The following is a 21,255-nucleotide window of genomic DNA, read 5'->3' as shown; positions in this document are numbered from 1 at the left end:
TTTTGTTGAGTGATTTTGTCGCTCTAGGTAAAAAGTAATCACATAACATTTCTACTTTACATGGAGATACAGTGGGATACACTGCCTTATACTGATTCAGACCATTGGTCTATAATGGTCATTGACTGGCTGTGTGTCTCCAGCATCTCAGGCAGAGGTCTTTCACATCACCTACCACCTGGTCCTTTTAAATGGAGAAGCTGCAGATTGGACCTAGGACCTTTTGCATGCAGAGCAGAGGCTCTGCCACTGAGCCACAGTATGTGTTTCCATCAAGGTTAGATCAGCCATGAAAAACAGAGAAGAACATAAAATAAGTATCTATTTTTTATATACTGTGACAACAGAATTTTCACTGTAAAAAATGAAGATGCTATGAAAAGAATATTAGAAATATTCTAAAAATATTCACTGCCACAGGAGGCGGCGGCTACAGGCATAAACAGCTTTAAGAGGGGATTGGATAAGCATATGGAGCAGAAGTCCATCAGTGGCTACTAGCCACAGCATATTGTTGGAACTCTCCGTCCGGGGAAGTGATTCCACCTGTCATCAAACTATCACAGTTTGTGCCTATGGAAAAAGATGAACTGGGAAAACAGTTTAAATGCCTCAGTTGGTCTACTAAACTAAGGCTGCAGTCCAATGCATACATCTAAGTATGGCTCACTGAAACCAGTGGAACTGATTCTGAGTAACATAGTTTGGATTCGGCTATAAGATATAGGTTTCTTAAATATATATCTTCTACTTGTGACAATATTTTAAGCAAACTCCCTTAAAACTCCTTTCTTCACTAACCAAGCAGATGCTGAAGAATTTCATTCTTTATACTCCTCCTCTCCTATTTACAAATACACTCTAGGTGGTATATGGATGCTCCCCATGGTATATGCATGCATTAACACAATATAATGGTAAACAGTCTAGCGTTTAGAAAGTTACCAATAAACAAAATTCAAATGGTGCAATATATGAAATAAAAAAAACCATGTTGGATAAATACAAGTATTTGCATCTTTTTAAAAAACTGAACAATGTGTACTATTGCAGTAAGCAATTTCTCAGTTTCTATTTTTCTTGCCCATGAGGTCAGCCAGTTTTCCACAGCATTTTTTTCTTGATTCCCATGATTACTGAAACCATCAGTACATTTTTTTTCACCCCAATGCATGAGCATTTTTATTGTTGAGAAACAACAAAATTGAGTTCAACCATCTGATTTTTGAATACTTTCCTTACAACTTGCAATAGGTGGGGGAGACTGAGTGCTGAAAAAAATGAGGAACAGCAAGAACAAAATGCTGTAAGCTTGTTTCTGAAAGTACATTTCACTTTTGCTGCTGTTGTTAACACGCTTGCAAGAGATTGCCCAGCACTGAAGGAAAAGACAACTATTCCTACCAAGAGAAGTAAGTTATTTTATTCCAGTGTTTGTCTTCCAATTCATCCTTATCAAAGTTAGCCAAAGAAATGTCTGATTCACAGAATTACTGAGTATTGTGCTGTTTATCTATGAAGTCAATTTTAATAAGCCTTGTATAAAGTACAGATTAAGCTATGTACCACAATATTTTTAGGAGAATGTACTGCACTATATTTAGCACAATGAAGTACAATACGGTAAAACAAAATATAACATGTAAGACTTCAAGAGAAACACTACTTTTTACAGATTTTTGCTAATAATTAATTACTGATTTGCTAAATTAGATATACCAAGTGTCTGCTGAAATGTTTTCTAAGTATGATGGTAGCTGTTTGAAGAAGTGTGTAATGTATTCCACTAGTGTAGCACAACTTGTCTTTATTTTCTTCTCAATACCAGCCCTCCCACATTTCCAAACATTGCATGCAGTATAGTCAGTAACATTTCAAAAGCAATGTATAATGTAATATAAAACTGGGTCACCTATGGTGCCCCTGCTAATTGCCTGACTTACTTTTTGAACAAGAAAGGATCATCATGGAGATTGACACATTACCTAAATGACTAATGGGTGTCAGGGATGCTGATTCAGCAGATTTGACATCTGAAAAGCTCACATCTCTAATGTCCTTATTGCCAAGAGAACTACGCACAGTGTGTAACTGAAACTTTTTCAGTTACACACTGATAAGTGTAAACTAATTATAGCAGCCATTCCCATCCTATGCACTCTGTGGGTACTTTTGTTAGAGAAAAGCCTCTTTGGCAAGGGTAATCTGGAACAGAGAAATGGCAGCAGGATAAGGAAGTTTTAGTATTTCCATGAAATGCTCCTTTCCCACTTCACTGATCTCCATGACTGGTTCCAGACAGCTATTTCAAATTCACCATTCCCAAATCACTGCGTTTTGTTTAAAAAAAAAAAAAAAGCAGTCCATTTTGTTCCAGACATTTCCTTATAAATGTTCATTCTGTTCTCAAAAGGCCTAATACTAAAGTAACCTAATTAAAGCTTTCTCCCCTTTGTCTGACAGTCAGCACAGTATAGTGGCTAGAGTGCTGGACTAGAATCTGGGAGGCTCTGGTTCCAATCCCTGCCTCGTCATGAAACTTGCTGGGTGACTCTGCACCAGTCACTCAGCTTAATCTCCCTCACAGGGCTCCTGTTGTGAGGGGGAAATGACATATGCCACCACAGGCTCCTAAAAAGGGAGGGTCAAAAAGTGCTCAACAAATAATAAATAGGGTAGACTTTGAACAGGTTTGTATAGGAGAGTAGCTGGAAAAGGGAATGTGCATATTCATTCAGTGTGTCTATGAACCTTAGTATTGGAGAAAGCATGTGCTTATGGTGAGAAGCATGTGTTTCTTCTTTGACTACATGTCACTCAACTTGCAGTGGGCAGTCATTACACATTCTCCTTTGCGCAAGATCTCAAAGAGGATCAGAAAGAGGATCACACACTTCCACATCACATGCAAAGACAATTACTAAGCAAATATTATCATAGTAATGAAACATTTGCTTTGCTTTCCATTTGTTTTGCTTTCAAAATCTAAGCATAAAGAAATTCAATATTTTAAATATTGTCTGATTCAGCAAAAAGGCATTTCCTTGCTTATTCAGAGTCAGACCCAGACTAAATTGGCTTTCTTCTTTCCACTGCAGACCCCACCATGTTGTTCTTCTGGATCCCTATCCCTAGAGCAGCATTACAGGAAGATCAGTAAGCAGCAGTGAAAGACAGAGGGAGGAAGTTCTGTTTGACAATTAGGAAATGTAGTCTGAATCCTGCCCTCAGTGTCTGCATAACAGCAATTTTTTTATATATATATAAAAAAGACTGATATTACAAAATATTTCTTCCTCATTTTCTGTTTTAGACCATGAATGGAAGTATCAACATCTCCAATGAGACAACATCTTTCTCTGGACAGTGCCAAAGAGACACCAGAATTTCTCAAGTGGTCTTTCCAGTCCTGTACACCATTCTTTTCCTTGCTGGATTTCTACTTAATAGTTTGGCTGTACTGGCTTTTTTCCAGATTCCAGCCACATCAAGTTTCATTGTGTACCTTCGGAACATCTTGTTTTCAGACTTCATAATGACACTTATGCTGCCTCTAAAGATCCTGGCCGATTCAGAACTGGGACTGTGGCAACTCAAAGCTTTTGTCTGTCGTTTTTCAGCAGTAGTATTTTATGACACCATGTACATCAGCATAGCACTCCTTGGACTTATATCACTGGACAGGTTTCTCAAGATCGTTCGGCCATTTGGGAAGATCTGGTTGAGAACTGCCACTTCAGCAAAAATTCTTTCAGGGTTTGTATGGTTGTTCTTTTTTGGCCTCTCCTTGCCCAATATGATTTTGTCAAACCGCAAAGCTACACCCCTCTCTGTAAAGAAGTGTGCTTTGTTGAAGAGCCATCTAGGACTGAAGTGGCATGAAGCTGTTAACTATATATGCCAAGTTGTCTTCTGGATTGTGCTGATCTTAATTCTCCTATTTTATGTCATCATTGCTAAAAAGATATGCAGCTCTTACAGGAAAACTCAAACAACAGAGTGCAAAATTAAACAAAGAGCCAAGGGTAAAGTGTTTATAATTATAGCTGTTTTCTTCATCTGCTTTGCCCCTTTTCATTTTGCCCGAGTACCCTACACCCTTAGCCAAACAGGCAAAACCCATGACTGCAGCATACAGAACCAATTATTCATTGCTAAAGAAGGTACTCTCTGGCTGGCAGCTACAAATATCTGTATGGATCCCCTAATATACATCTTATTGTGCAGACAATTCATAGAAAAAGCCTTCTGTGTTAAAATGCAAAAATCTAGAAGTACAATTCAGGAAAATGTAAGTGTTGCACTAGACACTGGAGTATCTACATAGTGATGTCTGTGAGATGGGTTTGTTTGCAGTCTCAGATATTTGCACAACAATGTTGCCAAATTAAAACACATTTTAATTTCAAAAGGGTTTTGTTGATTGTATTTCATTCTATATTGTTTAAATGCAGTTGTTCCAAGGAAATGACATGACTAACCTGCTCACTCATTCTTCTCATTCATTTCAATTGATTGCTGTCTTATGCAAACCAAATGCCAGATTTTCTATAAAGGCTGTTTTGAAAATTCTGCTGGAACAGATTATTTTTACTAGACTCTAAACATCTCAGTTACAGAATAGTAATCTTTTCCCAGAAATCCGGGGACTAGCGAACCCAATCATTTTGTTAAGGAATCCTACCATGTCATACAGCTGAGCACCAAACTACATGTGTAATGTAGCTCCCCAGGGCAACTAGCAATTCCAGGATTATTTTGGTTCAGGAAAATTGTATGAGTTAAAAGCTGAAGATGCTGCAATGTGTTCCTAATCTAAATTAGAGCCACTTTAGAAATTAGTTCCCAGAAGCTGACATTTGACTGATGGGATGGTTGGAGGGACCCTGATCCAACTTAGAAAGCAAGGGAAAATCTCATCTAGTTTGGCTGTGAGAAAGAATATTTCAAGACTCTCTTGGAAATCAGTTCCTGAGTTGCATTCCTTACACAGTAACTGGCTTCTGTTACCCCCTTTTGCTTCATCAGCTATGAAATTTTCAATTGAATCCAGTTACTGAAATGCAGATAGTAAGTCATACTCGTGATTCATACTTGATGCAGAAGATGCCATTTTGAAAACATCGCAAGATGTAGTACAATAAGATATAATTTTCAACTTTTATATCTGTCCACCCCTCATCTTGAAGCCAGTTCCATTCTGCTGGCTAATCCATTTTCTACTCTAAGACGTTTTCATGGCAGAAACACCAAGCCACACATGCCTACTTTGTCATGACTGCATGTGACAAGAAGCCTGCATTTCCTGCCACATGCATATACATACATGTGTTAATCACACATAACTACATGCAAAGTTTATCAACACTTTTCAGTATTTTAGTGCGGGAAGTCTGTTTCATTATTTCTGCACTGGAAAAAGTATCAGGAGAAAAAGAGTATTTTGTTCTTTATGCAGGATTTTGCAAAAATGTTTTATGCTATGGCTATACGATGGTATGTGTCAACTCAATAGAATAATTCCGCAATTCTTCATATACTACCTAATATATACATATTCTGACATAGAAAATAATCTCCATGCATATATTGTAACATATAAAATAACCATTTCAAGAACACTATCCAAGAAAGAGTTCACACTCTATCAAGTAATACACTAAGGAAAAATTCGAAAGTGGATATATTTAGTTTAATAGCCTACATTACTGAACTGTTTCTCCTGCACTCAAGTCTAAACAACAAGCTATGCTATACAGAGGATTGCAGTTCTAAAGGGTGGAGATAAATACAAAATAATCAGGAAAAAAATCTCTTTATCTACAAAAGAGCTGTCATCTCAAAACTTATAGAAAGCTTCACTTCTTCTCTTTTAATAATTGAGCTGCATTTGGCTGTTTTGGGGAGTTTGGATTTATTATGTTTCAGGTACAGCCATTTTTTTAAAAATAGCAGAAGACTGCCTTGAGGACTTGGGCAGAGAAAAAAAGGGTGTGAGGTATTATATCCTGCTCTTCTTAAACTCTTACTCATATTCTTACTTGTTTACAGAACCACTTCTATTTTACAAGCTTCAACAAACTGCCATCACTGTTGTTCCCTTGTCTTCCTTTAAGCTTAAACATTTTGATCAAAGTCTGCTGCAGGGCTGCCAAGCCTCTGGTCAGGGCAGGAAATTCCCTCTACTAAACTCATGTTGCTCATTGCTGCTCCAAGAGAGGAGGGGTGGGATAAAAACAACTCAGCCAAATCCACCCGGGTGATCAATAGGGTGACAGATGTCACAGCCAGATCGCCCTCACATCCAACAACTCATTAGCATTATGACTGCAATGACATAATTGGCACATTATCGGCTGGTCTCGAATTTACCCTTTTGGGGTAAAATTATTGAGAGGGCAGTGGCATTGAAGTTACAGAGCTTCCTGGAGGATGCTTCTGTTCTCAATCCCCACCAGTCCAGCTTCCGCCCAGGCTATGGGACGGAGACAGTGCTGGTCGCCCTGGTGGATGACTTTCAGCGGCACCTGGATCGAGGCGGCTCGGCAGTACTGATGCTGTTAGACCTATCGGCAGCGTTCGATACGGTCGACCATCAGTTGCTGACTTGCCGTCTCGCCGACACGGGGATTCGGGGTTGGCCTTACAATGGCTTTCCTCTTTCCTTGATGGTCGGGGACAAAGGGTGGCAATTGGGGGTGAACTGTCCCAGAGACACACGCTTGATTGCGGGGTGCCTCAGGGGGCAGTGCTCTCCCCGATGTTGTTCAACATCTACATGCGTTCCCTTGCCCAGATTGCCCGGAGGTATGGGTTGGGTTGTCATCAATATGCCGATGACACCCAGCTCTATCTACTGATGGACGGATGGCCTGACTGTGTTCCAGAAAATCTGGACCTGGCGTTGCAAGCCGTGACTGGATGACTTAGGCTGAGTAGACTGAAACTAAATCCAGCAAAGACAGAGGTCCTTTGCTTGGGTTGGCGGGGTCCAGGAAGGGAAATTCCCCTACCGGCCTTTGATGGTGCGCCAGTGACAATGGCGCGCAGGGTCAGGAGCCTGGGGGTACTACTGGAGCCTGCCCTGACAATGGAGGCCCAGATAGCAGCCACAGCTAAGTCCGCATTCTTTCATCTGAGGCGGGCGAGGCAGTTGGCTCCTTTCCTGGAGCACGGCGACCTGGCAACAGTGATCCATGCAACGGTCACCTCAAGGTTGGACTATTGTAATGCCCTCTACATAGGGCTGCCCCTGTGCCGAACCTGGAAGTTGCAGCTAGTGCAGAATGCTGCTGCTCGGCTAGTGTTAGGGCTCCCTAGGTGGGAGCATATTCAGCCGGAACTCCAGGGACTGCACTGGCTGCCAATAATATACCGAGTTCGGTACAAGGTGCTGGTTCTTACCTTAAAGCCCTATCTATATGGCCTACGACCTACCTACCTTAGGGACCATCTCTCCTCGTATGTTCCCCAGAGAGTGCTTAGATCTGGTTCTCAAAATCTGCTAACAATCCCCGGGCCAAAGGAGGCCCGCCTGAAGTCAACCAGAAATAGGGCCTTTTCAATTACAGCCCCTGGATGGTGGAACCAGCTACTGGAAGAGGTGAGGGCCTTGCGGAACCTAGGGCAGTTCCGCAAGGCCTGTAAGATGGTTCTCTTCCGGCTGGCATTTAACTGATTGGGATTTAAAAACTGTGAAGGAAGGTTGTAAGAATAGCACCAAACTGATTGACCGTTTCTCTGTTTTACTGTTTTAATTTTTGTAAATTATTTAATGTATTTTACTATTTATTAAGCTGATTGTTGAATTTTATGTTGTGAGCCGCCCTGAGCCCGCCTCGGTGGGGAGGGCGGGATATAAATCGAATAAATAAAAATAATAATAATAATTTCCAGGTAAAACCCAGAAGCAAAATGGTCACTCAAGGAATTGCCAGGTACTCTGTGGGTTTTCCCCAGAAGTGATCCCATCATGCTTGCAATGCCAGACACACAATGTCCCCACCCCTAAGCATTCCCACCAGTCTTTTCTTTTTTGCCTTCAAGTTACAGCTGACTCATGGCGACCCTATAGGGCTGCCAAGGCAAGAGACACTTAGAGGTGGTTTGCTATTGTCAGCCTCCACATAACAATCTTGGTGTTCCTAGGTGGTCTCCCTTCCAAATATTAAGCAGGTCCAACCCTGCTTGACTTCTGGTATTGGGCTACCCTGGGCTATCCAGGTCAAGACACTCTTCTCTTACTCATCTATTTCCCTGCCTAAAAAAAGAGAGATTCAGGTGGCACACATGGCTGTCTCCTCCTTCATTTTATTCTCACGGCCCTCTGAAGGAGGTTAGACTGAGAGTGTGTGACTGGTCCAAACAAACCCAATCACATTTAGGTATGAATCCAGACTAATGTTCCCTCTAAGCCATGGGGTCTTGTGAGCAAAAATTCTGCTTTGTGAGCTACTGGCATTAAAGTTGTAAGCTACTGCATAAATTAATTTGCTCTGGGGCTGGAGGCCAAAAATCTGTGCGCTAGCTCCCACTAACTCAGCTTAGAGGGAACACTGACCCAGACCCCCTCAGTCCTAGCCCAACACTCAAGCCAACACACCACACTGACTTAGGCAGCTATATTTATTGTGGATTTCTATATTTGAGACTGTTGAGCCTAATCCCCAGTTTATTTTAGGGATACAAACCTCAAGATAGGGCCTGAAACTCTCCCAGAATTACAACTCATATCCAAACTGCAAAGATCAATTGCCCTAGAAGAAATGACAGCTTCGGAGGGCAAACATTATGGCAGCTCCCTCCCCTCCCCAAACTCTACCCTCTCCTTGTACCATTCTCAAATGTCTAGAAAATTCCCAAGATTGAGTTGGGAACCCTAGTCTATGTCCCTGCAGCAAATTTTAATACAATTACTGTACACTTTCTTCATATTACTGATTATGAATTACACTTTGTTTATTTGCAGGAACTACACAATATTGCTGCAGAACAGGTATATACAAAATCACCATGTCAAGGTATCAGATTACTATTTCAACAGTAAGATTGCTTCAGGTAGGGATTATGAAACCTGTCTGAGCTCCATCATGGGAACATCCTTTAGACGTCTTCACACCCACAACAAAGCTGAGGTGATCTTACCCAATTACCAGCCTAGTCAAAATCATTCCTTGCAAGAGATGTATAGAACTATGTATTCTGCTTAAACATAGCAAGCACTGCAGGGATTTAGAAATACACAAGCAAGAGTTATTTGTAATGTTCCTGGTTGGCTGCATAGTACCAAACATAAAAAGCTCATTTCTTCCCCATCTGTTGTGTGTGAATAATCACTCAAAGTTAAAATCTTCGTAGTCAGTACATAGATTCAAGTAGTCAGTTGTGTTGGTCTGAAGTAGTAGAACAAAACAGGAGTCAAGTAGCACCTTTAACACCAACCTAGTTTTATTCAGAACGTAAGCTTTTATGTACTCTCTAAGCACACTTCATCAGACAAGGAATCCGGTACAGTGAGCAAAGCCACACGTAGTTGGTAGTCAGTTTGCATTCTAAGCCACTGACTACCAGTTACGCGTGGCTTTGCTCACTGTACCGGATTCCTCGTCTGATGAAGTGTGCTTAGAGAGTACACGAAAGCTTATGTTCTGAATAAAACTAAGTTGGTCTTAGGTGCAACTTGACTCCCATTTTGTTCTATTAGTCAGTACAGTAAAGCAACTCAAAAAATCATCTTGGAATTCTCTAGGTGGCATCCGTCTATTTCACATGAGGGTGAACAAGATCAGGCAGACTCAGAGCCAAACTAGATACGACGGGCAAAGCCCATAATTAGAAACTCCTATACATTTTTGTAAAAAGTCTAACAGTAATTGTCAGGAAGGGCAATTCAGACTGACCCAGAGCACTGGAGAAGGAAAGGGGACCTATGCATTTCCCCATACTCAAAACAAACAAATTGATATTTGCATCAAAGGGGAAACATCTAGGTACCATAAAACCAGGTTTTGTCCTGCAGTCAGTTCCATACCATGGAGCCCAATAACAGCTGGGGAGGGGAGCTGAAATAGAACAAATAGTGCAGAGAAACTCCACCTTCTCTGATATCCCAGCAAATCAAATTACTCCTCATACCAGCGCTTAAATAGTAGGGTTGCCAAGTCCAATTCAAGAAATATCAGGGGACTTTGTGGGTGAAGCCAGGAGACATTGGGGGTAGAGCCAGGAGCAAGGTTGTGACAAACATAATTCAATACCAAAGGGAGTTCTGGCAATCACATTTAAAGGGACCACATGCCTTTATAAATGACTTCCCTCCATTGGAAATAATGAAGAATAGGAACATCTTCTTTTAGGGATCACAGAATTGGACCCCCTGGTCCAATCCTTTTGAAACTTGGAGAGTATTTTAGGAAGAGGCACTGGATTCTATGCTGAAATTTTGGTGCATCTACCTCAAAAACACCCCCCCCCCGGAGCCCCAGAAACCTACGGATCAATTCTCCATTATACCCTATGGGAATCTGTCTCAACAGACATTTCCCTCCCCCTCCGCTTTCTGATGACCCGGAATTGGGGGGAGGGCGTCCAAACCAGGGTATCCCTTTTCCCCACCTGGGGACTGGCAACCCTATTAAGACACATGACTTGGAAATAAAGTTCTACACAATTTTTTTCCTCTCCCTCTCTCAACTATTTTTGACTATTTGTAAAGCACCAAATGATTACTTAAAATAGCATGTAAATATGTGCTGGCAGGACACACTGCACAACAGCAAGGGGCCTAACATTAATGAAGGGTGTAACCATGGTATAAAACAGAGTTGCTTCTTAAAAGAAGGGTGTGCCAATGGTTGAGAAATGCTTGAATCAGCTGCTTTTCAACTTCTTTCATCTTTTATTGGGGAGCACAAATATCAATTTTTATAGACAGGAAGGGCAAGCTGACAGGCCTAAATTAGGCCTATCAGTGTATACTATATTTAGAGTGCCAAGAGAAACTTTAGCCTCAGTGCATTTTGGAAAGTACCATGAGACAAACCAGCATGCCTACATTTCTTGGCCAAATATATGAAGAATTCACCTGCAGCAGGTGAGTGCTACTAAATGTTTTTGGAACAGGGACCAAAAAAGGCCAAGTACAGTCCAAGAGGACAAGATCAAGCTTCATTTCCCATGTATGAACTCTATTTGGAAAGAAAACAATATTTGCTTGTTTGCTTAGAAGTCATTTTGAGACTATGACCATCCCTTGTAGACGATTGTATCTCTGCTAGCTGTGATAGCCACAAAAATAGCATATAATTATTATGACAGTCAGCTCAATTTCCCCAAGCATTTTTGCATTCAATGTTCAAATGTAGGACTTATTCAAATAATGAATGGGCCCACCACAGAGATAAACACACATGAATTTCATAAGAGAGGATAAATTTCTTGGCTTGGAAAATCTTTCCCCCTTTAGCTATTAACTATTATTTATGCAAAGAGTAATTAAAATGTGGAATTCACTGCCAGAGAATGTAGTGATGGTCACAGGAATAAACAACTTAAAAAGAGAATTAGACAGATTAATGGAGGATAGGTCTACAGTGACTGAGGGGAACCTCCACACTCAGAGGCACTAAACCTCTGGAGGTATGCATTTGGCTGGATCCAAGCCACAAAAAAAAAACCCTTACTGGGTATTTGGGAGTATTTTGAGCCAAATAAAGATCAGAGAATCTGACCAGCTACTGGTATCGCTGATCCCAAATAAAGTCAGAAAAAAATCAGCTTTTATTTAGGTATATTCAGCTATAACAAATAGCTGGCGGTGGACTGGTTTAAAAGGCTGTGGAGTGACTTTCCGTTTACCTCTAGGGCTCTTTTATGCCTTTTGCTCTGGTTTCCAGGGCAACAGGAGAAAGGGAGAAGATGCACCTCTGCAGCCCAATGGCAAAAGCAACCTTAGGGGGAAACATAGTGCCTTAAGAGCCAAACATTGCAATGTTTTTGCAAATGGCACTGCATTGCAGGTTTGCAACCTGCAAAATTGTTGATTTCAAATGTGAAGTCCAGCTAAGTAACTACCTTGCTTTCCCCATCCATTTCCCAGGGAACAGGAGGAAGCGGGGAAGGAGCAGTGGGAAACTGACAAGTAGACTAGCTGACAGAGGACTCCCACTTTGCACAGTGCAAGCTGCATAGAGCCTGGATCAGTTGAGGGAGAGATCTGTTATGTCTTGACTACTGGATTGTGGAACCATCTGAAGGTAGAGGGTAGAGAAAGGCTGCTGGTGGGGTGCTCATGTGGTCACCACCAGTCAGCCAGTAGATGAGTCATCCTACAGCCATTTCCAGTGCTATCCCTGGAAGTTTTGCGATAGGAAAGGGATGCCAAGTATCTCTGACGAAGGTGCATCAAAGGCGGGGGGAGGGGAGGCGAGGAACAGGAGGCAAGGGTCACTCATCTCATTGCCCAAATAGTTGTTTTAGATGGCAGCTCCATCACTGTGGTCCACATGCTGCTCCAGAATGCTGCTCCTGATGCCTATCCCTGGAACACACACCCTGCTTGCACCACCCCACACTATGTTACCCTCATTGCATAGGGCTGCCAGAAACCACTCAAATCTGGAAGCCATACTGCTTCAATAATTCTTCTATGAAATTTGGAATACCATATAATAAAACCCAATTTTAATGCAAATATTAATTTCAATGTCTTTTCTCAATATCTTTTTCTTAAGTTATTTACATTTGTGAAAAACTTAAAACTCCACTGACTGAGCAAAACTGCTAAAGAGTCACCAGTCATCTTCAAGTACCATCTTTAAGTACCTGAAGGGCTGTCATAGAGGATGGTGCAGAATTGTTTTCTGTTGCCCCAGAAGCTCAAACCAGAAACAAGGGGTTAAAATCAGGGCTTTTTTTGTAGCAGGAACTCCTTTGCATGTTAGGCAACATACCCCTCATGTAGCCAATCCTCCAGGGACTTACAGGGCTCTTACTACAGGGCCTACTGTAAGCTCCAGGAGGAATGGCTACATCAGGGATGTGTGGTCTAATATGCAAAAGAGTTCCTGCTACAAAAAAAGTCCTGGTTGAAACTAAATCAAAAGAGTTTTCGGCTAAACATTAGGAAGAACTTCCTAACAGTTAGAGCAGTTCCTTAGTGGAGCAGGCTTCCTCGGGAGGTGGTGGGCTCTCCTTCCTTTAAGGTTTTTAAACAGGCTAGATGACCATCTAACAGCAAGGCTGATTCTGTGAAAAGGCAGACCATGAAAGGGAAGGAAGACAGGAAGGGTTGCATCAGTGCTTAGTTCTCATGGCCTTTTCTTACATGCCCAGGTGAATGCTGACTGACTCTTTGGGGTCAGTCAGCAATTTTTCTCCAGGCCAGTTTGGCAAGGTATTCTGCAGGTTTTTGCCATCTTCTGGGCATGGAACAAGGGCATGGAACAACCCCTGCATTATGAGGGGTTGGACTAGATGACCCTGGAGGTGCCTTCCAACTCAATGATTCTAGGAAATGTGCTCAAAGGCACTAAACTAATTTCTGAGAAACAACAGACTTTAACAGTATATGAGAAATATATTCCAGCTGAGAACCTATATAGTCTGATACTGGTTTGCAACAACTGAAGATGCACATCTTACTTGCTGAGCTACTGGGCCATGAAGGAGGCAGTCTGCGCAGACCTCTCTGCTGTGGCCCAAAGGCTCTTCTCATGCCTTCTGACAATCATGCAGAGTGAGCAGGTTTTTTCTTATGTGGGTAACACTGTCAGCTCACACTGCTCACACCTGCTCCTCTAGACAGCTGAGCAGGTGGTCTTTCTGAAAGTCAACTTGCCACTGCTCAGTTAGCCAGTCCTGGACTTTGAGGGTGACTGCAGTGAGCACATATTTGTGCATGCATCTTCTCTCAGTCTGTGCTGGGAAGCCGGGGTGAAACACTCTTCCCAAAATTAAAATGAGACTAGAAAGAAGAAGAAAGGCCATTAACCAGTTGGATTGACACAGAAATGCTGCACCAATCTCCGCACTGCCATTCTGAATACACCTACACCAAAAGACATCCACATAGCTCGTCCAAATATCTTTAAGTTCAATTTTTTTTTTTTAAAGAGTAGCTGCTGTTTTGTTGCTATGCAGCTGAAAGGTAACAAAATACTATGGCACCTTGAAAGTACAGCAGGGCTTTTTTTTGTAGCAGGAACTCCTTTGCATATTAGGCCACATACCCCTCATGTACCCAGTCCTCCCAGAGTTTACAGGGTTCTTAGTACAGGGCCTATTGTAAGCTCCAGGAGGATTGGCTACATCAGGGGGGTATGGATATGCAAAGTAGTTCCTGCTACAAAAAAAAGCCCTGAAATACAGTATAAGGATTGGCCCATTATAATAAAATAATTAGACAAATTGAAAATACAGTATGGAGAGCCAGTTTGGTGTAGTGGTTAAGTGTGTGGACTATTATCTGGGAGAACCAGGTTTGATTCCCCACTCCTCCACTTGCAGCTGCTGGCATGGCCTTGGGTCAGCCATAGCTCTGGCTGAGGTTGTCCTTGAAAGGGCAGCTGCTGTGAGAGCCCTCTCCAGCCCCACCCACTCACAGGGTGTCTGTTGTGGGGGAGGAAGGTAAAGGAGATTGTGAGCCGCTCTGAGACTCTTTGGAGTGGAGGGCGGGATATAAATCCAGTATCATCATCTTCTTCTTCAAAAGCTGATAAGCATTTCTGGTGTTATTCCCTGGCCTATGTAAATATGGCTATTCCAGCCTGCTAGCCCCTTATCCTTGCCTGTCACATTCACAGCCAATTTCACAATGCTACCACAATGGAGCACAGTTCACAAATAGCATGCATTTTAATATTTTACAGATTCTCTGGCTGATTCATGAAGTATCATGAGCAGAACCCTCATTGTCTGAAAAAAAGAGGAAACTTGTGGTGACACCCTCCCACCATGGCCAGGAGGATAGGGAACCAGTTTTGTCTCGGCCACCACAGAGTAATCAAGATGCACTCCCGACGCTCTTGGGCCAGTTTGTGAACCACTCTGGTAAGAGGCATGGGAGGATACAAGTAGAGGAACTTGTTCGCCCATGAGAGTAGAAGACCATCCCCCAGGGACCCTGGGTCCATTCCCCCTCTGGAACAGAATAGCTCGCATTTCCAATTGCTTGCCGTGGCAAACACATCTATCCTGAGATGACCCAAGTCCAGGAAAAGAGGTTCTAGATAAATCCAGTTCACCTCCCATTCATGATGGGAAACCTCCCCCCTGCTCAAGGAGTCTGCTTGCACATTGAGCTCCCCCGGCAGGTGGGTGGCCACAACGAAGGTCTGGGCAGCTATGCAGGCTTCCCAAAGCTGCATTACCAGAGCACATAGCTTCCTGGACACAGTTCCCCCCTTGATGATTTATATAGCTTACAGCTGTCGTGTTGTCGGACATCACTTGCAGTCTGACTGCTGATCAGGGGTAGGAATGATCTTAGGGCTAAGTGAACTGCCATGAGCTCCAAGAAACTGATGTGATGATGTGCCATTGACGGGGACCATGGGCCGCTTATGCGGAGTTCATCTAAGTGCACCCCCCCATCCCCACAACGAGGCATCCGTTGTCACCTTGACTGAAGGGAGCGGAACATGAAATGGTGCCCCCTCGCAGAGATTGGACTTCACCTTCCACCAGTCCAGAGAGTGGAGCACCACTGACGGGATTTGAAAAACCTTGGACGAGAGACCCCTCACAGGGTTGTACATCCTGATAAACCAAAACTGGAGGATTCGCATCTGCAGTCTTGCGAACCTCAAGATATTGGTAGCAGCCGCCATGAGGCCCAAGAGACATTGGATCTGCAGAACGGAAGCACATCTCACCGTTTGCAGGAGCTGAATCAGGGAGATGATATCCAGTGCCCGTGACTCTGGTAGGAAAGGCAGATGCCAAGCAGTGTCCAGAACTGCTGCTATAAACTGAACTTTTCTTGCTGGAACCAGGTGAGACTTCTTCTCATTCACCAGAAGCCCTAGTTCGCCCAGGAGGTTGAGAATCACTTGCAGATGAGCCCATAGAGATGCTTCAGACACCGCAACCACCAACCAATGGTCTATAGAAGGAAAAAGGATGATACCCTGGAGACGAAGGTAAGCTACCATGACCACCATGGTCTTCGTGAAAACCCTGGGGGCAGTGGAGAGTCCAAAGGGGAGCACCCGGTATTGGAAATGGTTCATCCCAATTGCAAAACGAAGAAACCTCCTGGGACTGGGGAGGATGCTGATGTGGAAATAGGCATCCTTCAGCCCCAGGATTGTCATCCAATCTCCTTTGTTGATGAGTGGAAGAATGCTCTGTAGAGTCAGCATTCTCAACTTTTGATACCAAATAAATTCGTTCAGTCCCCTCAGATCCATAATCGGAAGTCCTCCGTCCCTCTTGGGGACCTTGAAGTATCTGGAATAAAAACCCTGACCCCTTTGACAGTTGGGGACGGGTTCTAGTGCTTGCTTGCTGAGAAGACTTTGAACTTCCTCCAGTAGAACAGCTGTTGGATGTGTGATTACCAATCTGGGATGAGAAGGGGGCTGAAAAAAATCTGAACAAATGTCCTCCTCTATGATGGACAAGACCCACTTGTCGGTGGTAATCCGCTACCATGCTTGCAAAAATCTGTGGAGACGGGTAGGCCCAGGGGAGGGGGTGCGGAGAAGGGGGAATGCCAAAGTCAAAGTCCCTGCTTGGGATTCCTGGTATTCTTAGACTTTCCCATGTGAGAGGAGAAGGAAGAAAACTTGGCTTTGCCTCCTGCGGTGAAAGAGTTCTTGGCAACATGCTGTCCCACATGCGGCTTCCAAGATCTCTCAGGGGATTTGGTCTGATAGGACTTCTTAGTCCACTGCTTGGATCAGGGGCGAGGCTTGCTAGAGCGTGAAGAAGAAGCAGGTATCCCCAGATTACGCGATGTCTTAATGCTCTTGTTCATTTCTTGTAGGACTGAGTCAGCAGTGGAACTGAAGAGACCCTCTCCTTCATAGGGGAGGTCCTCAACCCAGGATCTAGTGTCTACCTGGAGGGCGGTGGCACGAAGTCAAGAGTGATGATGCAGGGTGACAGCAGAGGTAAGCATTTTAGCTGCAGTGTCCACCATGTGCTTAGAGGCCTGAAGCTGTTGTTTTGCTAGTAGCATCCCCTCCCTCTGAGCATTCTTGGCCAGGATACATTTTTCCCCAGGCAGAGCGGCCAAAAGAGCTGAAAGCTGTTCCCAGAGGGAATATTGATATCTCGCCATACAGGCAGAGTAGTTGGAAATCATTAAACCAAGCGTACCCGCAGAATAGAATCGCCTGCCGAACTTATCAATTCCCTTCCCTTCCTTATCTGAAGGCGAGGAGTAGGTTTTCTTAGCCTTGGAAGAGGACGATGCCCTGCTCCTGGATTCTATACATGTGGTCCATACGTTTGGAGGAAACTGGGGTTGAAGAGGGCTTGGACCAAGGGTCTTTAATGGCCTACAGGATCACCTTTGTGATAGGAAGGGCTATAGCTGTTGACGTGTCCTTCTGCATAATATCAAAAACTATATCATCGATGACCAGTTGAGGCTGGGACCACTGGAAGAGACAAAGAGCTCGCCATCCTTTTAATCAACTCCCCATATGATTTTAAGTCTTCAGAAGGAGAGATTGGGAGATCTTCAGCTATCCTGGATTCCAGTGAGGACCTTTCCTGCTGTTGACCCGAGTTGTCTGCCGATCTTGGCACCGCTTCTCCTTCCTATGCTTCTTGGACTCAGCGGAGCGAGAATCCCAATCCCCTTTGGCCTTCTTGGCCAGAGTCAAGGGTTCAGACTGGGATACCGAGCCCGCGCGCTTGTGGGGGTGGTCGGCTCCCTGGAGTGGCTGAGTCCGTTGGCTTGACAGTGAAACCGGAACCGATGCCGATGTGGCCATAGAAGTGCTGGTAAATGCCGATGTCGACATCTGCGGCGCGAGAGCCAACAACACTGTTGATAGTCTTGCCACTTAGTTTTTTCTGGTCTGCTTAGAAAACTTCAAGCAATTATGGCAGGATTCCACTTGTGACCTTCCCCAAGACACAACAAACAGAGGGAATGTCCGTCAGGAGGAGGAATCTTGCGCCCGCACTTAAGACACCATTTGAAAAACCCCCAACGCTTTTCCATAGACAGGGGATGGCGGGGGGGGGGGAGTAAAACCCCGAAGGGTAGCAACAATAAACTAACAGTCTCTTCTTCTTCTTCTTTTTTTATATAACAAGAACAAGAAAGAGGAGAAACCCGGAGAGGAGGGGGGGGGGAAGGTAAGTGACCTACTGACCAGAGCAACCATGAACGTGTCTATCCGACGCAGCGGTAAAGAAGGAACTGGCGGGATGTTCGCACCCACTGGGTGAGCATGTGCAGTGGGGCTATCACGCATGCCCACCGGGGTCAGGCGGCAAAAAATTCTGGACTTTGGTATTACCGATTGGGGATCAGCACTGGCGCTTCATCCCATGAGTGTGAAGCACAGAGACCACGAAGATCTGTGCAGACACCATGCTACTGCAATCCTGATCTGGACTGGGGTCTCCCATGGTTTCTGTTTAAGAAGGGGAAACATGTCAGGTCTAATTGAGCTCTTCATTTGGCCCATAATGACTACTGCTATGAAGAACAAACAGGTGATTGTAGAGCAAAGGTACAAAGTCTTATGCTTAAAAAGGGCATCATTGTTTGACTGATAATATTTCTACAGTTCTCAGGTATTTAAAAACACACAGTAAACATTGCTTGTAAGCCACTGAAATACATTTGATAGAACGGGTCCTATTGTCCCTCACCCACACTATTTTCCTCTGCCCCTTCCTAGCTCTCAAAAATTTGAAATGTGTGTGTGTGAATTTGTACAAAGCCCTAGGTTCTTTTGCAGGATTTTGAAGCCCTCCTTCTTTCTCCTCATCCACCTTCCATTTCATACCAGGTGTGGCACTCACCTCATGGAGTTTATTATAAGCAGACTTAAAGCTTGACAAGCCTCAGCTTGCAAACTGGCAGCAAAAAAAAAATGCCTAGATTAAAAGAAACTCCAAAGTCAGCTTTAGCTGTTTTTATACTACAGTTTTAACTTTATACAGCTTTAACTGTTTTACACTTTCATCAGTATAATAAAACCGCTGCTGTGTCTGGTTAAGCAAGTACACACTTAAAACACAAACATACCTGTAGTTTTACAGGGGTTTTGCCATCAAGCTGCAGCTGACTTAGAACAACCCAGTTTGATTTTCAAGGCGAGAGACACTGAGAGGTAATTTGCCATTGCCTGCCTCTGCATAGCTGCCCTGGACTTCCTTGGTGGTTTCCCATCCAAGTACTAACCAGGGCCATCCCTGCTTAGCTTTCAAGATCTGACAACACCAGGCTAGCTCAGCTAATCAAGTCAGAGAACATCTGCCTACGGAGGTCAAAATGGTTTGTAACTAAACTTAGAATGTATGTAGTGTATTGTATTTTGTAACTGGATAGCAAGAGAACTTATCAGATCTCAAGTTTTTTTTTAAGTAAGATTTTGGATTTAAATTTGCCTTTGCACCCAATTCCAGCTAGTCTTGCTTTTTCATGCCTTAAATATTTAACTTTTTAAAGAATACAGTAAAATCAAAGGCAATTTCCTGTTCTCCCAGAATATAATCTGTGGAATCACAGAACACTTTTTCAGGGAGGCCACACTTTTAAACATTTCTAGAGTTCTAAATCCAGGGGTTCATTACTTCATCTTCTGAGCAGATATCACTAGCCTTAGCAACCTCACTTTTGAAATTCTGAATCAAACTTAGTGTTTGCATTACCAAACCTGATCATGCAAAAGGCAAACTTATATGAGTCAAGATGAGAATTATTTTACACAGGTGGGTACCCACAGTACTCACAGGGGCCCCCTCCCACTGCTGCCGATTCTCGCTTTATGGCTTAGTGGGGAATCCCTACCAGCTGCCAATGTGGCTCCTTTGCTGCTGCTGCTGAGCCAGGAGCAGCAGCTGGCATCCTCCACTGCCAGACCAGGCCAGCATGTTCCCACCATGGCTGGGCCCAGAGCAGCAACCAGGGTGCTCCACCACTGCTGCTGGGCCCGCTGCAGCTGGGCTGGAGTAGCTGCTGGTGTGTTTCCCTGCTGCTGCCAGGCCAGGAGTGGCAGCAGGCATCCTCTGCCACTGAGACCAGGTTGGTGCAATGTCACCGCTGGGTGCACTGTCACCGCTGGGCCCAGCAAGGCTTTCCTGGCTGTGCTGACCACCTGGGGTAAGTCTGTTCTCCGCACATGCACAGAGAATGCTACTTTACTTTTGGGGGGATTTAACCCCCCCCCCGTGTGTTTAATTCAGATTTTTCTGCAAACCTAGGGAGTGCCCCAAGTTTGAAGATCTGCTTAGCCTTCACACGCCCCCAAACTGCAGATTTAGTTATCCACAAATGGGGGCTATGAGTAGCCAAACTGTGGCTCTTTCACACATATTCTGTGGCTCTCGAAGCCTCCACTGTCCCACTGGCCAGCTTGGGGAAGGCATTTGTCTCTTTAAATCACTTCTCCAAGCCAAGCCAGCCGGTGGCTTGGAGAATGCATTTAAAGTTGAATTTGCATTCTTTCCATCTCTTCCTCCCTTCCTTCTCTCAAACATCTGATGTTCATGTCTTGTGGCTCTCAAACCTCTGATATTTATTCTATGTGGCTTTTATGTTAAGCAAGTTTGGCCACCCCTGGTATATAGGTAAACAAAAAAACACACATATCTACATTTATTTCCCCCATAAACTCCCCTTGTGAGCAACTTATCCCAACTGTGCTCATTTAGAATGAATTTAATCACAAAATCCCATAAACAAGGTTATGGCTGGATAACCTTCTTTATGGCCATAAACAAATTGTTACGGCTGGATTAAAAACATTTTAAAACAAGGAGAGAACTTGCCTAGTAATTCTGAAGATTTAACAGAAGGGGGGAAAAGAGGCTTTCAGAGATCATCTAATACCACATTTATACAGGAAACAGAGGCTAAGAAAATAGGTAGTTTAAACCAACTTCTTAAAACTTGCACAACAAACAACATAAAGATGTGGAAGACACATCTGCACTGGTATCTGACAATATAACACTTAACAGCTGCATCGTGAAGGCAATTCCTCCTCACATCTAATTGGATCAGTTCTGGTCTAGGAAAGTACATGCCACAAAATAAAGTAGTGGCTAAAGAGTGGTAAGACT

General features: G+C 43.6%; 2 protein-coding genes across 2 annotated transcripts in view; one reads left to right on the top strand and one right to left on the bottom strand.

Annotated features, from left to right (window-relative positions):
• The window catches only part of MED12L (mediator complex subunit 12L), a 247,335-nt gene that overhangs the window by 106,232 nt on the left and 119,848 nt on the right, over nucleotides 1–21,255 (bottom strand). The window lies entirely within an intron of this gene.
• Nucleotides 1,261–4,411, top strand: P2RY13 (purinergic receptor P2Y13). Its single transcript, XM_060240892.1, has 2 exons — nucleotides 1,261–1,412; nucleotides 3,314–4,411. Exon 2 carries the CDS (start codon nucleotides 3,317–3,319, stop codon nucleotides 4,325–4,327), a length of 1,011 nt encoding a protein of 336 aa, XP_060096875.1. The 5' UTR covers nucleotides 1,261–1,412; nucleotides 3,314–3,316; the 3' UTR covers nucleotides 4,328–4,411.

The sequence above is a fragment of the Heteronotia binoei genome, chromosome 6, assembly GCF_032191835.1.
Source record: "Heteronotia binoei isolate CCM8104 ecotype False Entrance Well chromosome 6, APGP_CSIRO_Hbin_v1, whole genome shotgun sequence".
Lineage (NCBI taxonomy): Eukaryota > Metazoa > Chordata > Lepidosauria > Squamata > Gekkonidae > Heteronotia > Heteronotia binoei.
This window is presented reverse-complemented; position numbering and strand designations above follow the sequence as displayed.

Coding starts and splice junctions, on each gene's coding strand:
- P2RY13 (XM_060240892.1), top strand. CDS start 3,317: ATGAATGGAAGTATCAACATCTCCAATGAGACAACATCTTTCTCTGGA.